We start from the raw sequence: 17887 nt of genomic DNA, 5'->3' as shown, positions 1-17887 counted from the left end.
GTGCTCCTGTGCTGCGCAGCATCCCCGAGAACGGAGAGAACCGAGTTGATTTTCCGGTTTTCCAGGCCCCCAGCCCATCGCGACGTCACGTAATGTAATGCAGTGTGTATGTGTGTTTATGTGCGTAATGGCAGCAGCATCATTTGTGGCTTTTGGTCATTCATCGCATCAGCAAACCGGACTCCCGGGTCCCATTTTGGGGCCTTCTTTTTCGGGGTCTCGGCCATGGCCAAGACGGGCGACCCGTTCGCCCCAAAACTGGACGACCGGTTTGCAGCACTTGCTGGCAGCGATTTTTTGGCAGCCGTTTTGGCAAACCCGACCACCGCGCTGGGTGCTTTCATTTCCCGCACCTGGGTAATGAGCACGGGAATGTCACAGGTGTGTGTCTGCGCATTGCGTCGTCCCAATGTTGAAGGACAAACGGTGAACTGGGCTTGGGCGATCGTGTTTTTGTGCCATAATTGACTCATCGACGCATCGGACGGGGCCGGGTCGGCCTGGGGTTGCCAGACAGGATGACTTTCGCATAAGGCAAGATCAAAACATGCCCGGCATTATGCAAATTCGGCCACAACGTTCTGCTCGTCTGAGTAATCGTAACATCAGGGCTGGGCAAACAAACAAACAAAAATTATCCTTGCAAATCCCGTGCCGTCTGGCTTGGCGGCTCAGGTGATCCTCGGGAGGCGATTCCCAGTCAGAAGAGAATTGATTTGAATTACGAGGTCAAGTCACCTTCTAGCTTGGGAGAGTTGGGATTAGATGCGTGGAGGGGCACTCTTACCGACAGTTCGGTCCAGAACCGATTGGAAAGTCAAATGGGAAGACGGCGGGACACAAACACACACACAAACACACGCGGGAGCTAGACATATGGGGTTTTAATTTCAATGTTACTCCACGTCTAGGCAGATTAGATTGGGAAAGGAGCATTTTACGGCGGGATCAAAACATGCATGCAAAAGCAACAACATGCCAAACAAGTTCGTTATACGACAACTGGCACGATTGCGATTATCAAGTGGCCACCTTTGGGATGAAATTCGGCAGAGTGAATATTCATGCGTGTGAACGCTGTCTAGACGGTGGTCGCCATTTTTGTAGTAGAATTTTAATCGTAGCTCCAAAACGGGCAGTTGTAGTAAGAGGATCTCGTTATGTATCCTCTATCGGAGGAGCAGCAGGCATGTCGAAGTTCGAAGTAAAGTTCAGCGTGTTCAGGGAGCAGCATGACCATTTGGTTTTAGAATGTGACACTTACATAATGCGCCCTGTCTGTGCCCGGGTCTGGTTGGCGATACGTTGCGGCGTAAAAGCATATTCACGATGCATAAGGTTGTTGTCGCATAATGCCCGCTGCAGCGTGTACCGCGCAGTAAATCCGGCACGAAGGACCACGTTTTTGACCACTGTGCACGGCGTGTATTTGGGTTTCAAATTCTGTTGACTCTTCAGCTTGTTTTTTTTTAGCTGCCAGTGGTTTATGTGTTTGGTTGTGGCCTTACTATGCGTAGCTTAAATTTGAGCCTTTACGGTTGTGGAATGTTTGCGACGAATTCCCTTCCAAACAACAGCTCCTCGCTTTACCGGGGCATCAAGTGCCACAAATACGGCGCGTAGTTGGTGGCGCGTAGCAGGGCCTGCAATAACACCCAGGAACCAAAGCTCACCTTGCCGAACCGGAACAGTGTGTCTGGACGCGTGCCTCAACATCCACGTTGTACGATGGCACGGACCGCAAGTTGGCGCTCCAGCAGCAACATTGTAAGGGACCGGCCACACCAGCAAAGATGTAATTGGACTCGATACACTATCCGATAGCTCTGGCCTGTAACCTGTAGCGCCAATTGCCAGTTTCCTCTTCCTTCGTGCTTCGTTCCTCTTCAGAATAGACCTGATCGCTGACATTTAATCCAATCAACGTGACGCGGATCTACGCCAAGCTTCTGCGCCAAAACTGCACCGTGCTCCGGGCCGGCGGATGTGTTTACATTGATCAAGACGTGCATGTCAAAGCTATTAATTGTGCGTTCGGGACCGGACGCCGGGTCACGGTTGGAGTTGGATGTAATGGAGGCGCTCGGTACTCCGTACGCTTGGTGGTCCCTTTCCCTGGTCGCTCTGCCCTGTACCGTACCCCAGACATTGTAGGGCGATTGTGGAGGAACGCGACACATGCTTGACTAGTTCATTCATTTCATCCAGTCACTCGTACCGACACAGGTACAGACATGCAGGACGACACGAGGTGCCGTCTGTGAATAGAAATTGCTGTTGTCCCTCCCTCGCCTCGCGCTAATAGAGCACGAAATTACACCAAATCACAGGCGAGGGATAAACACAGGCAGTCGGCGAGAGGAGCAGAGCTGGCGGGCGGAACACAACTCTGTCTGCCCTAAGACGCAGCTGGAAACGATGAAATCCCTGTAGTCTGGAAAGGCCTAGGTCGTTAGATATCAAGCACGACGCACAGACGCAACAATCCTCCCCGGCCCGATGCCGATGGCCTATGATGGGGCGTCCCAAAGTGCCTGACATGCGGGGCGAGGGAGAAGGGAGTTGTCCAAGGGGGGGGGGGGGGGGGCTGGCGGCGACGCGTGATAACTATGCAAATCGAGTGGCCAATTTCTATTAGTTCACTTCTCTAGTAGGCAGTGTCAGTGAACTTGTTGAACCGGGGCGAGTTCATTGCTATCAACTTATTTTGACTGACGATTTTATTTTGCCCGTGGTTGTAGCTTTCTTTTTTCGTTGGTTGGTTGGTTGGTTGTTTGTCCGTCTGTTTTGAACATCACAAGAAAGGGAGATGTACCTTTCCTTGGAAGGAATTCGATGTTATGAGAAGCATTACAATCGGATAATGTAGTTTATATTTTTTCTAGCTGATTTTTTTGGCCCCTTGAACTATTTAATCTCTTATGAGCTGATTGAAGTATCATAAATTGCAGTAAAATGTAAGACACATTTTGCAAAAAATAATTCCAACTAATTCTATCTCCATGGAAATCAAGAATACATCAATAATATTGTCCAAAAAAACGTACGTAAGAAAATGACTTTTTCTTTGCAATTCTCAGTAAATATTAAATTTAATATCTCCAATGAGCTGCCGCATTTGCCTGCCGGGGAAGCGATTGTTTAATAGAAAAATATGCGCGGTCACTGCCACTTGCAGCATACGGCACAACCAATTAGATCGGTTATGCTATGTCGCCGTATCCATACTGTATCCACCATCTCTACCATCACCACCGCCGCTACGGGCTGGGTCAGGCAAACATCATCCCATCACCATTCTCCCTAGAAACGTCGCCTAGAAAGACGACAACTTGGCCGAAGAACGATGGTGGGTGGTGGCGTGGAGGTGTGAACCTTCTATACCGCGCGGGGATCGCTAGTGACAAATGCCGTTGTCTAGCGTCAAGCGAGCGCAGACACCGACTCCCACCGAGACGCTGGGTGCTGCCAATTTGGAATTGTGTAGTCGTGTAACCGCCCCCTGCTTAAGTATGTGATCCTCGGCACTTCGCCTCGCACAGACACAGAACCCCCTTTCGGAATCACGGTAACCTTGAAAAGGAGTGTGACTAGTCGCTGGATCGTTCTGCCGGACTGAGCCAATGCACAATGCGATCACACACTTGTCCCTACGGCGAGACGCGCCCGAGACGCGATCGCCTGCCTAGGTCTAGGCGGCCGCATGCTAGACAAAGCCCTGGAGTGTGCCGCAGACGCAGACGCATAATAGTGTGCCTAGACGACAAACGGTCCCTCGCCGAGAGGGAAGGGTCAGTAAATCTTGTCTATTTGATTGCTGCTACAGCTAGACCCGTCCCGTTCGGGCGGGCGGGGTCATATTTTGACGGGAACGATCGCCATACGCCGGCACGATCAACGGCTGGTGGGCTGCTTGTTGGGGAAGGAAGGAAAAGGTTGGCGCATTCTTGCTACGCATGATTTTGCGACGACGGTGGGAATTTACGTACGGGAACTAGCGTGCGTGCGTAACGACTGCGGCCAGCGAGACTGACAGACGCGAGCATATCTTACTCTATCTGTACCATTCCCGGTGGCAGATGATTAGCCAAATCAACGTGTGACTTTGGGTTGGGTTTCGTTCGAGCTTTCGGCATCTTGTGTCTGAATGAATTGTGCGTAACTTTGCACGGGATATTGGCAATTTTGGGAACATTCGGGGTGGATTTCGGCGGTGCGTTAAGTGTGGCTTCCGGCATGCGTGCCGTGCGTGTCAACAACGGTGCGTGATTGGTGCGCCCAGGTCAATTGAAATCGTTACCACAGCATCCGACGCTAGACCAGAAGAAGAAGAAGAAGAAGAAAAAAAGGAGACAGAACGAACGGAAAACATACATTGTAATCCACTAATCGGCCAGCAGTGGGACCGGCCCCACTCCAGCAGAATCGCCAATTGGTTGCGACTAATGATGAAATATTTGCTGTTTCCTGTTGTTGTGCGCGAGCTTTTTCTTCTTTTTTTCGCTATTGTTATTGTAGCTGGCGGCGGCTACAAATGTGTTCGCAAATGACTTATCATTTGCTCCTAGACAGACACCTAAGCATAATCGAGGATGACGCCCCCTCGCCACTCCCCGTCCGTCGCGCGGTTGTGAGTTGTTTGTCTAGGAGAGCAAGTGGTCGCTAAATATTTTGCAGCCGAATTAGGATTGTAAAGTGGCCCCCTTCACCCCCGTTCCCACGGCCGGGGCAGGGGCACAAGACTGATGAACTCATGCAAAGCATTCGTCCCCGAAACGGTGCAGACTTGATGTTTATTCCAGCGTCGAATTTATACATTCCCATCCGCACGGGGCGAAAGGATTGTAACTGCTTCGCCGAAACTCTTCCTCGTCTGGGGTTCGTCTGGCTGCGCTTGTCACGTGTCACGTATCGCCACATTCAACCGAACGAGGCCGTCCGGGGGGGTTTATACATTCGATGTAAAAAGGACGACACTGCAACAACTCAAACAGTGGTAGAATAATTTCAGGAAGTTGTGTACTTTGTAAGCGTATTTTATTAAAATGTCTTGGTTTTGGGGAAATTTTGATAATGAAGCTTTCGAATGCCTCAAATGATTGGCTGGCCGTTAACGCCTCCACCGAATGTGAAACCGACGCCGTACACGCCCCCAAACTTGTTTTACTTGCGACATGACTGAATTACAGTAGGTGCTATATGTTTAGGGCCAGAGAGTAGTAATTAAACTGAAGCTTTCAGAAGGTCAGAATGGTATGTTTCTGTAAGGACCGCATGTAGTTAGAAGCTCAAGTGAACCATTTCACCAAACGAAAGGCCCAAGAGGCTCCAATATATGGGGATTTGTAAGCATTTTGCGCGAGTTTATTAAAAAAAAAAACTTAAAATTTGTTTCCATTAAAACAACAATATGTATGTTGATGATCTGTCTAGTACCACTTACAATTATTCCAAGCATCGGATGTATTAGCTCTGATAGAATATAGTTCCAGAAAACTGCTTATATTACACATAAATATGATATCCTACCTTCTTAATTATTTAACTTGTTTAAACCATCTAAGACAAATCAGTGTTAGATATCACCTCTGTTGAATCGGGTTTTGGTCTGGGATCATTCGAGGATTGAACCCTTATCGAGCGTACTCTCTGTTTGACGCGTGGTCCACGCAGACGCTTAGGTTGTAGAGCCAACCGTAAGGTTGCACCAACAATATATTGTTTGATCAAAAACAAAATTAAATTATTAGTAAATATAGATCTCCGCGGGCTTCAATTTGTATCACAATCAGTATCAAAATATTCTAGCATAGCATATTCTATCAGCTCTTAAAAGAAAATTTGTGTAAGGCATAAAGACGTAATTTAAAAATAAGACCTTTAACAGCATACATCGGATAGAAACAAGAATATTTCATATTCAGACATCTGAAAAATGAGCAACATACATTTAAAATAAAGTAACTATAGCAACAATATTCATATCAACTTATTAAGAATTCGAAAATTCGATCAACGTACCCGCAACATCTTAAGAACGATCTCCTCCGCACCAACTGGCACATGCAGCACTGTGCAGTTCGGGTTTGAAAATCGGTTTTCTCTCCTCCTACCACGTGCACGCTAACAACCCGGCAGACGATGGACGGGGGCCGGCAGACGAGATGGGCATAACAAGCCGAGATTTTCCTTCCCAGCTGCCCCGATGGAGCTTGATTCTACTTCCCGTCCCATTTGCACCGACAGCTTTGCCCGGCCCAATCTCGCTGTGGATCTCGCTCTTCCCTTTTGGGGCCCGAGACCGGCACTTCGCCCGGCTTCGGTCGGCTTTTCTCCCGCTCCCGCTTACGCTCGCATCGTCAGTTTTCCCTATCGCCCGTGCTCGATCGCACCGCAGACCCGGCGGTTCGATTTTCCCGCCGCCCCCAGCTTCGCACCCGAGATTTCTTGCGCGCCTCCACGTCCAAGCGATATCGGTACGTTCTTGGCAGGCAGTGGCATTTGCATGCTGGTGGGGTTTCGTTCCATTTTTCTCCCGCTCGCGCCCCGAAGATTGCTCCGCTGTCCCGGCACCCTCGATTTCCCTCCTGCCCGAGCGCTTTCACACTCACTCGCGACGGGCGTTCGCTCGCTTGCTCGCTCGCACTCGCGTCTGCCCGTCTGTGCTGGCGTTCGGCTCAACGCGAGCCCTCGCACGCACGCCGGCGGCCGCGTTTCGGACCCGGCGACGCTCGTTCGCATCGGCATCGGCTTCGGGGCGAAGCGGTTGCCCGGTTTGCCGTATAAATAAAATACCTCCTTTGGCAAGGAATCATTTGATCTTGACGAGCGCAAGTGTCCAGTTCAGCGCGATAGAGCCAACGACGCGAAGCGAACACTTCCAACACTGTCGGCTGGAAGCTGATTTTTGCACTATTCCTTTGGTTTGTTTTTTTTGTTGAACATTTTTTTGCGAAAATTTTTGTTTTTTACTCAGTGACTAAGAGTGGTAAAAAAGTACAGCACAATTAATAGATATTGTTCAGAACTATTCAGTGAAACGGGAAGTAGTAAGTGTCACTCCTACAGACGATCGCAAATGATCGTAAACCGATCATACTATCCGCAAGGAGCGCAATCGAACAGAACAGGTTAGGAAAGGCGAGTTCAAACTTAAAGATTAAAAAATCAGTTGCAAAAGACAATAACAAAAAAAAAATATATAGTGAAATTGAGTGAGTGTGCAACCATCCACGGCGCGATGAAGACGGTCGTACCCTTGGGCCTGGTGGTGCTGCTAGGCTTGCTGCAGGCGCAGCCGACGCACAGTGCACCGTTCAATCTGCGCGACCCGGTCGAGGAGGGCCTGGCCATGGCGGAGTCGAAGATGATCGATTTCGAAAACCTCACCGAAAGCGAGCGGCTCTCGTTCCTGCGGGAGAACATCAACATAACCGCGCTCAAGATACAGCAGCGGGTGCTGCGGGAGAAGCAGAACCTGAACCGGACGAGCGGACCGCTGGCCATCACCCAGAGCACCACCGATCGGAACGTTTCGGATCGTGTGAAAACGCGAAAAGAGTGAGTATTTGCCAAGTCTATTTGTTTTGCGATTTGTGTCAGCAGTTGAGTAGGAAAGTACCTTCCTTGATCAGTAGGGGCAGCAGAAACAATGTTGGAAATTTCCACCCCGAGCAAAGGTGCGATATTAGCCAACGGACGGTTTCGCTGTGACGGATATAATTAAAAAGTGCAACATTAGTTAAGAGCACATTTTCACCTATTAATAGGGTGACACGCTTTTTTGTTTCGCCGATTTGTAACAATTCCCGTCAGCGGGTTTTGTTTCGTCGTTTTTTCACCTCACAAAGGAGGAGGAACTACCCCGGTGGTTCTATGAAAGAAGGTACGAGTTGGGCGGATGGCGAAAATTGCAACCAACGTGAATGATGTGTTGTTTTAATATCAAGCACCTCCTTTAGCGGTGATTAGGGATTGCTTGAAGGAGAGAGAGAGGATTTTTTTATCAATTTCAAATGAAATGGATTTTTTAAAGTAGTTGTTAGTTGTAAAAAGATGTTTTCTTAATCAAGCTGGAATATCATTTAAAATACATAAACCGACAGCTTTCTTTAATAAATTCTGATTTTGTGTTTATTAAGTAATACTCTACAACAAAATCTTGTCTTGGAATAATTCAATACTACGATTTTCCTTGATTTTATCAAGTTAATTTGCGTAACATTTTGAGGACTATAGTAAAAATGATCATTTACAGAGAGAAATTGGAAGTGAAAAGTGATACTTAGCTAAACTATTGAATTAACTTTTATTCAGTAAATAAAATAAAATATTTTAAAATGTTCTTAACAAATAATGATTTCTAAATATTTTCAATAACTAAGTATCGCGAAATAGCATCCAACGTATGAAAATAATATGAGTAATTTTCATATAAAAAGGATGTTTTAAGACAAAAAATCATTTTTTTGTGGATGATTTGGGGAAAAACAGGACAATTTTCATGTTTTAATGGCCCTAAATATTCAGTAAGAAAGCTTTTTATTCGTTCTGACTTAGGTTGTAAAGGTGTACAATGTACTCCAAAAAACGGTTTATTTGAAACGCCGAGTATCTCTGAGAGTCTTGAACACTGTTTAGGTTAAAAAATCTAACATTCCATTTTCTTCCCTCTATGACGCTGCCTCTATTTCGCACCCTGACCATTCTTACCTTAACTTCTCATTCCGGCATATTTAATAAACCGAAGAATGTAAGTGTGTGTGTGAGGGTTGCGCGAAGAAATTGTTTGACTGTTGTCGTTTCTCTTCCCGTCACCGTCATCGCCGGGAGATAAATCACTGCAAAGGAAGCGAATGTGACACCTTTGGGCCAGCCTCGCGTATGATAAAACGGTTGCAGTTGCTTTCTTTTTGTATTGCCGTTTTGGTTGCGGTTTTTCGAGCTGATTTATGAGCAGTGAGGCCACACACTGGTCGACAGCGCGCTTTCCTTTGCACTGCATTCTCGCTGTCTCCTTCGGCTCTCAATCGTGCCCGAGCGAGATGTAGGTTATACATTTGCTAGAATTGTGACGGGTTAATTTGTGGCTTGTTCTCTCTCTTTTCTTTTTCAAACCTCTTTCGATTCTTTCTAATTGTCATCGCCATCATCGTTTCGTGTCTTTACGCTGCCAAGCACTGCCAAGAATGGGCTAACGGCTTACAGCTGCTTCTAGATTGCCACACGCGCTCGCTGTTAAACGGTTGCCAAAAATGGAAACTTTCCCAACGGGTGGGAGAGGGGAGCGGGATGTAAAATGTACATTCCAACACGGGCATTCAATGTCGAGTGCGGGTAGTAAATGTGCAGGAAAAAGGGGGTAAAAACCCCCCCATTTCTTCCGGCGGCTGTGGTAGTGTTGCGCGGCTGAAAGCGACCAGGCGACCCCTTCCGTCAATCATCTACGTCAGGACACGGTCGATCATTAATATCCGCCACACGAGTTTGGTGACGGCACTGTACACATACACACCCTAAAACGTTGAACACAGCTGAACTCACAGCTGATGCGGGGGCAGTAGGTAATATTCTTAGAAACGCAACACGGAGAAAACGCTGTTTCTCACGGCAACAGCCCGTAGAATGCCTTTTCACCCCACCCCCCCCCCCTCCCCCTTCTTTCACCGCCAATGTCTGGTTTTGTGAAACATCAACGCGCGAAAGCGAGCAATTTCTACGAAAACGACACGAAACATGCGTGCAAAGTTGGTGTAATTTGCTCCCGCCCGTGTCTCCTTTTAGTTCGCACCGGGCAGACAGAACGGCGCACGTGGCAACTCGCAAGCGGATGAGTGATGAGTGTGGTACGCACCCACGCCAGCAATGGCGACCGGACGACACGCGTGTCTTCATCGGGCCGGCGGGGGAAAGGTGTGGTTGTGCCTGGGCCCCGCACAACCATTGACGTCGGTTCGGGTCGAGTGGTTTTTAGCTCGCAGGCGAATCACGGGAACGTCCAGCATCGCGCAATGTAAAGTGCATTTTGCGCTGCTGCAGTTTGGCGCGTGAGATCTGGTTGCCTTTGCCCCGCTTCTTTGGTATGCAGATTTTTATTCGACGATTCGATGCGCTTTCCATCAAGTGCCATCGCACTTGGCAACCGGTCAAGTACTGATACTGACCCATAAAAAGTTCATTGATGCCACGGGTCATTAGCATGCCTCCCTCGCACCCCCCGCCGGGGGGTGCTACTTGAGAAATGGGTGTTCTGCTTCTGCCGCTTTGTCCTGATAGTATAGGCATCCTGGCTTTTCTTGAACTATTTTCAAGCGAGATTAAACGACATCTAACCTACGCCCGTGTGTTTCCCCAGTTCTAGCAACAGGGGTGGGAAAATATTGTGCATCTTGTTCTTGGTTCTTCCGTCGTGTTCCGACTCCGCCATCCCCAAGGGGTCGGACGCATTCCATCCGTCTGGTATGCGACAGTTCAGATGCATTGGAGCATTAAAAAAGAAACACGACCTTGGGGAACGGACGCTCCGGAGCTCCATTCGAATGTGCTGCTAATGAAGAGAGCGAATGCGACATCTGTCAAGTGTCTGAAATCAGTGTCGAACTGCCGGCAAGTCTGGTCTCGGTCGAACCCAGGCACCGGGTAAGTAGCAGACTGCATTCTCAAGAAGAAAAAAAAAACGGTTGCGCTTGTTGATTGCGCTCTCCAGGCGGCTCCAGCGACTGCTTCTCCTCGCTCCCAGAGCGCATCTTGCATAATAGCAGCAACGACAGACGAGGCCCCCGGATGATGATGACTCAATGACGGCACTTACCTCAGACCCCACAGGCTAAATGCGTTCGGAAGAGTGTCTGTGTGTGTGTGTGTTTTTTTTTCTGTACATTTTTTTCAATTCCAACCTTACTGTTTGTATAGCGAACTGCACACTGCAGTTGGGAGGATGCTGGAGGAACTGATAAAAAAAATGGAGCTATCTTCACAGCGATTGAATAGAACGGGAAAACACTGATGAACACTGCATCTGTCGCGCGTCATACGAGATGCGCACGGGAGCGCGACGCATCGTTCTGACCGGTTGGCCTTGCCACTCGTATCCTATTTGACTGCTTGCGGGGGGCTGCTGGGGAAGCACATTTTCTCGCATGCCTGAGAAGGGGCTGAGACACGGAACGTCATTTAGTCGCATCTAGCGAAAATATGGAAAATATGCCGCCGTCTGGATTGGAACTCATGGTTGCTTTTTCAAGGTTACCGCGGTGCAGATGCTTGGGATTGGGAGGCGAATGTGCAAATCTGGGTCTTCGTGTGAACGGTGCAGTTTTGGCGGTGCAACCAGATGTGGCCGCATTTCGCTTAGATGTGGTATACATATTTCCACATACTTTTTCGTGAGAAATATCCCAATACAACAAGATTCAAAGGGATTTATTTATTATTGATGACATATTGGATCCCTTGGGCGTACATGCGTAACTGAAAAGCAAAATCTAACTGATAAGGAGCACCTGATATTAACCATAACACATCTCCTTAGTATCCTTGTACACTTAAGATGACCAAACGATATATGTAGTGCATTTGATTTCACTAGCTAAAAGTGTTCAAAATCAATAACAACGGATCTTCGAAAGGCGTACATGGAACATTTTGAGTAAGCCCACCAAACAAAACAAGATGATCTACTGTAATGTAATCGATCTACTCTCAAACATATCGAATAATTAACAGATCCTATGCAAAAGAAGTACCTGAAAGCTACTGAGAACAAACCCAGTCACAGCAATAAAAGCTCCTAATTAAAAAGTGGTGAGCTTTGCAACGTTCTCCGGCTGGCTTGTGCAACTCTAGCCCAGTTGTGGGCCCAGAATAAAAACCCCGAAGCTAAGCTGAACGGTGGCGGGCAAAGTGGCGCGGTCCAAACAGGCTTGCAAATATAGTTGCAATAAACAGAAAATCACAGTAAGAAAGCGAACGAGCAAAAGAGAGAGAGAGAGAGAGAGAGAGAGAGAGAGAGAGAGAGAGAGAGAGAGAGAGAGAGAGAGATGAAAAATAATACAGCCACAGCACAGCATAAACACACACACACACACACACACTATCCGTCTAGACAGCCGGCAGACAGCAGACAGGTCCCGCCGCTTCGCCCGCGGTCAGGCGGATTCATTTCGCGGCCCTTGATCGCGGCCCGTCCGGTGTGAGCGTGTGTGAGCACCGACTGCGCGAAGGTGAATGCAAAATGCACCGAATGCAGGGGAGCTTGGGGAGGGCGAAACGGGGCTTGCAATAGTTTAAAGAGCGGCTCGGGCTCTCACACGCGCGGCATGATTGGCGGCCTCGGCTTCCCGTTTCGTGTTCGCGCATTCGCTCGCCAATCCGCATGGCAAGGAGCAGCAGCATCCCATCCCATTTGGTGACATTGTATGTCGCTCTTACTACTTGTGGCAACTATCCACCGCTCCCAAAGCCTCCCCACGGACCAGACAGAAACGGCCCGGGGAGAGGAAAGATCCCGCACAAAGCATAAGTAGCATTGAAAAGTGCTTTGAAGTTGGATGCAGCGTGGGCAAAAAGATAGTTTGCCAGCAGTGAGTGGCCTGGCCGGGTGGAGGATAGTTTTACGCCCCTCCACGTAGCGTAGGGGGAAGGAGAGGGAGTGTCTGTGTGTGTTGCGTCTTTAACGTCTTCATCATTCGCACGTCGGGCCGGGTCGTCGGCATTCCGGCTTCCGCGCGCGGGCAGGCATTTTTCCCTCCGCATCGGAATGCAACCGCGCGTCACGCTCGATGCAGCTTGTGTCGCGCGCGTGTTTTTCTTTGCTTGCTCGTACCCTTCCCGTCCGTCCGGAAAGGGTGGGTGTTGGTGTAATGTGGGAGGGCCGGGGGGGGGGAGGGGGTGGATGGAAGCAAGACGCAACGACTCGCCGTCTAGCCGCTGTCTGTGCTAGCCGCAGCAGGCACGACGGGGCAGGGCAATTATAATAATAAATCTGCAAACGTTTTCACAAACGTGAATGAGAACGTGCTGCTGGTGAAACCGGGACACAGTGTGGTGGGAATGGCAGCACAGAGACACATGCTTGCGATGTCGATTTTGTCGCTCAAGATGAATGAAGAGGTCGCGCTCAAGATGAATGCCACAAGTGAAGTATACAATTTTATTAAAACTTCCCCTTTTTTGGGTTTTTATTTCTTTCTTCTATATCAACCAGATACGCCGAACACATCATCGGTAACATTAAGCACAACATCGAGACGAACCTGATGCGCAACGACACCGGGCATATGGGGGCGGCGACGCACGAGGTGGCCTTTTCCGCCGTGTGCGACATGCCGAAAAACACCAACGCGAGCCAGTGGAACAGCGACAACACCTGGAATCTGTACTTCCGTCTGCCTCACAATAAGCAGTATAATTCTGTCAGCTCGGCCGTACTCAGGTAGGTGCAGGTGGGACAAACGAGGGTTGAGTTCATGCCTAAGCCACAGCCTGTCTTCCTTTCGCAGACTGTACATGCACGGTGCCAACTCGACTAGTTCGCGCGAGTCGGACAACTGCAAGAACCCGTCGGAGCAGATGATTCGCATCACGACCTCGGTCTACTTCCGCAAGAACCGCAAAGGTAAGGGTTGAGGCACCAGTTTGCACAAGATCTTGAGGAAAGTTTTGTACTGAAGTGGTGAGATCTTTTTTTTCCTCAATAAAAACAGATAATGCCGGCCAGGAGCGCAAGAAAATCTGCAGCTGCATCACAATCACCCGATCGTACAGGGGCTGGATCACGTTGGACACGCTGCTCGCGGTGAAGGCGTGGGACAAACCGAACCGCAACCTGCTCATCGCGATCGACGTCGAGGATCAGGACGATCGGCCGATGCGGGCGGCCGATTTCTTCCGGCCGGCCGACTGCACGGAGGCAAGTAAACAACACAACGGTAAGTGTGCTTTCGCTTGGCTTTACGCTTTACTACCATTCAAACGAATATCTAGGAAAAATCATTTCTCAAAATAAATTTGAACTCATCCGTAACGACGCCAAAGAGTCCATCCAGGATGCTTGTGTGGTTGTAAACAACCTCAGCGCCACTCACCGGCTCACCTCAAAACGGCCGACCCGACACCATGTGCTGCACATTCTTGCCGCGCGTACTATTCCCACGTTTTTGTTTACGCGCGTACCTTGCGTATCCGCCGCCAGCTACAGGCCCGGCCATGCCGCGACACGGCGGTGTCGCATAACGGCTTACGCAGGCAGGAACACTACACGCCATTGCGATGCGCCCGTTGCAGGGGAAGCGGTTCGGGCAGTTCCTGGCCCCCGGGAACGGAGGCTCGAACCTCATTCATTCATGAGGGTGTTGTTGAGGTACAAGAACTACAAAACAAAAGCAATACAACCTCCTTGCCCATATTGACGCCGACCTGGCAACACCCTCGGGTGGCGCGTGACGGAAGCGCTTAGGTATGGTGTTTTTTGTCCGTTCGTTCCGTCGCCTGGTGCTGTTGGGAGTAGTAAAATTTCCAATTTTGGCCGTGGCCGTGTCCGGTAGCGGCAGAATAGATTGCCAACTTGCCCACCGATTTGTGCGCGAACGGTGAATTTCTTGCAGACGGTACGTCTCGCGTTCGATTCGCTGGTGGGTTGGGGCGTGCTGCTGTGTGGGCAGTTTTGGCCACAATAGTGCCACTGCCCTGACTGCTACACCTGAAGGTCAATCGTGTTAATTTCAGCGCCTGCAATTAGCAGTTAAATTTTATATTTTAGAACATTTTCTACGCAAACTGATAAAGCGGAAGAATTGCTTAGATCGTTTTTCTTGCGGTATGTATACTGGATCGATGCCCAAGACACGTTGCTGTGTATAAATACAGTTTCTTTTTAAATATATAATGAGCTACACTCGCACGCCTGTTGCTTTGCCAACTTTGTATTCAGTGTGTATGTGTGTGTGGTTTAAATGGTGTTTTAAAAACGGTTCCGTTTGTAAGTTGATTGAGAGCTTTTTACACCCTTCACTGCTTCGTTGTTGTATGCCATTTTGTTTGATGTGTTGATATGCGTGTGTGCGTTTTTTGTTTCCCTATTTTGCAAACCATTTAATAATGCGAAAATTCTGGCTGTCTTGCATGATTTTTTGTTGTTGTTTTGCCATGCTTCGCTTAATGAAAACACGCACACACGCACACAATACCAAACGAGCAGTTGATGATCGCTCGTTCGTAAAAATGGGGTTTTACATTGCACTCCGTGCCGTTTTGTTTTGCTTGTATGTTTTGGAATGTTTTGTTGTTGAGTGTGCATTACTTGTTGTTGTTACATGATGATGTTTTTTCAATTTGTTTTTCTTCTTTTTTCAACCATGCCCAATGCTTTTAACTAATCTGTGTGGCCCATTGCTCCCACTCTCTCTCTCTCTTTCCATTCAACAGCAGCCGTTCTTCCATGGACCTATCTCCGAAGCACATATGCAGGGTCCGCTCATGAAATGGACAATGTGCCACAGTGAGTAATTTTACATATGCAATGTCCTCTCCCCACGGGTTTACTTACAAATCCCTGTGCAAACTGCCAACTACCCTTTTCCAGCCACCCGCGACTAGACCTAATGTTCCAGAAGCGCATGCATCACAACCATCGGCCGTACCGCAACAAGCACCACTACAAGGGCTACTACCTGGCGAACGATTCCACCGGCAGCGCGTCCGGCAACTCGTACGAGCACGATGGCACCGACTCCAAGTGTCCCCGGTTTGTGGGCGAAGACGCCGGTCCACCAGTTCAGCAAACCCACCACGACCATCAGCACCAGTCCACCAAGCACAACGGGCAGCGTCCGAACCCACTGTACTACTTGTTTAAGGAGCTGCATGGTCACCAGCATCAGCAGCAGCAGCACGTCGTCGTACAGCACCCGGTGGTGGTTAGCCGGGCGCAGATGAAGCGACGCCATCTGAACCATCGCGCCCGGGACGTTCCAGTTGGCGGAAGTGACGGCAGTGATGAGAGCCGGTCGGTGTCTTCCGCTTCGGTGCTATCAAGCGAGGAACGCAACCTATGATGTGGTAGCGGTGGAGCGATGGAGCAATACATCAACAACAATTAGAGCTTGTAAGAGGAGATTCGGACATCGGTAACATACTGTTGATGCTCGGTGTACGATCGAGCTAGGGTAGTAGGTACTGGTCGGTACCGTTTCCGTAACATGCGCTTCCTTTCTTTGAGTTCCTTTTTTTTTAAATTTCCCCTTGTTCCTGAGCTGAGTTTCTTCGTTTAAGGTATAGGTCGTTTCACGCGCCGGAGAGTCTGACTCCGAATGCGACGCCAAACTGTAGAGTTCCTGTGCTTCTTAGTGCTGTACTTAAGTTTGATTGATGTACGTGTAGGTGTATATGCGATGTGCTGAGCGGAGAGTCAAGCCGACACACAGGTAGTTAAGTTAGATGCGCGATCCTGCGTGTGCAAGTTGTGTAATGTGGTGTGAGAACACACACACACACACCGATTCATTCATTCACTTTCAAAATGGTTAAGCTTTATACATAGGCAAGGTAGGTTAACAGGGACGATAGGGCGATCAGCGATCACGCTGAGAGCTGAACAGTGCGCGACTAAAATCCCAGAGCCCGATCGTAACGATCGTAACAGAGTATGCGGAGGATCAGAACAGAAGAAAAAACAATGTATGTAAATATTCATTTCTCACGCTCTCCTTGCTGAGATGCCCCGCTTTGTGTCACACTGTGTGTGAGATAACGGTGAGGGAGGATAGGATGGAGCGTGTGTTTGCTACGTTCGCGCTATCATTGTATCTAGACGATATTATTTATTACCGTTTTTGTCACAACATTTACCTCCCTTTAGAAGGGATGCAGTTTACTTTCGTTTCCCCTTTTCTTAAGCTGGGAAGTGTTCCCCTCTATCCCCGTGCTTTTGCTTCGCTTGTTCACACTGAAACGCTAAAGCAACTCTGCTGCGGATGCTGCGCTGAAACCAGATTGTAAATACCTAGGGAAGCGAATATACGTTTACTGTTTCTCGTGTCTGCTGTGAGCAGAATAGTGTAGCTAGTTGTAAGAAGTGAAACATAGCAGTGGTTCTTTGCCTCCCCCGGTTTGATCGGTCATACGTCATACAGTTCTGTTTGGTGGCTACTGTTGCTAGCAAAAGGACCGATACAGGAGATGCAAGCCGTACACAAAACGAGCGTTAAATAGTAACAATTAATGTGTAGTGTTGTAATGTAATGTAATTGCTAGTTAAGATATAAACGATATCAATAAAATTGCTTCACGAAATGCACGTGGTGTTGAGGTTCGTTGTACGTTGACCAGTTTGAAAGATTCGAGCAGTGTTTCGAGCAGTAGCTGCACGATGGGAGCTTGCATTCAAGCTGCTGCCTTGTGTGCAAGGCAACTGTTTCGGGTCGTTTGATTTATCTTTGAACATCTTTTTCGTCACATAACTAAATTATTTATTATTACTATAGAGAAAGGGTAAAAATAATCGACCCGGACCTTAATCCAAACCGGAAACTGTTATCAAAATACTGCTTCACTTATCCCGCTTCTTATCATGCCCTAGTCGGTCTGCAGTACAATAGAGACCACCCCCCAGGTAGCTTGATAACGCACGATTGAGAGCTCCTCCACCTCCGTTGGATTGGCATTTGATAACTGATCCAGCCGTGATATTACATTGCATTTGTAAGTTCAATTCCATTAAGAAGAGTACTCGAAGATTTCCCTGCGCTCCACCAACACCACCAAGCGAAGCAAACTCCGAACGTCGTTGCGAGATATCAGCGGACCCGACGGTACTGAAGATAGTACAGCGACCTATCACCATCATCATCCACCCACCAAGCGAGCCCATCAAGCCGGGCAACATCGGTAG

At 48.6% G+C, this 17887-nt stretch overlaps 1 protein-coding gene across 3 annotated transcripts; it reads left to right on the top strand.

Annotated features, from left to right (window-relative positions):
* The first annotated feature begins 6820 nt into the window (after nt 1-6820).
* On the top strand, nt 6821-17291 carry LOC121593708 (protein anachronism). 3 transcript variants are annotated; one of them, XM_041916299.1, is made up of 6 exons: nt 6821-7560; nt 13205-13432; nt 13500-13615; nt 13704-13928; nt 15427-15496; nt 15581-17291. In XM_041916299.1, the coding sequence occupies exons 1-6, from the start codon at nt 7241-7243 to the stop codon at nt 16050-16052; spliced, it is 1431 nt and encodes a 476-aa protein (XP_041772233.1). In that variant the 5' UTR covers nt 6821-7240; the 3' UTR covers nt 16053-17291. The 3 variants fall into 3 exon arrangements, with proteins under 3 accessions (XP_041772233.1, XP_041772232.1, XP_041772234.1); XM_041916298.1 differs by having other exon boundaries at nt 15424-15496; XM_041916300.1 differs by having other exon boundaries at nt 13704-13909; nt 15424-15496; nt 15581-15695.
* Nucleotides 17292-17887: the final 596 nt, after the last annotated feature.

The sequence above is a fragment of the Anopheles merus genome, chromosome 2L (genome assembly GCF_017562075.2).
Source record: "Anopheles merus strain MAF chromosome 2L, AmerM5.1, whole genome shotgun sequence".
NCBI lineage: Eukaryota > Metazoa > Arthropoda > Insecta > Diptera > Culicidae > Anopheles > Anopheles merus.
Note: the sequence above shows the minus strand (reverse complement) of the source record. Positions and strands in the feature narration are given on the sequence as shown.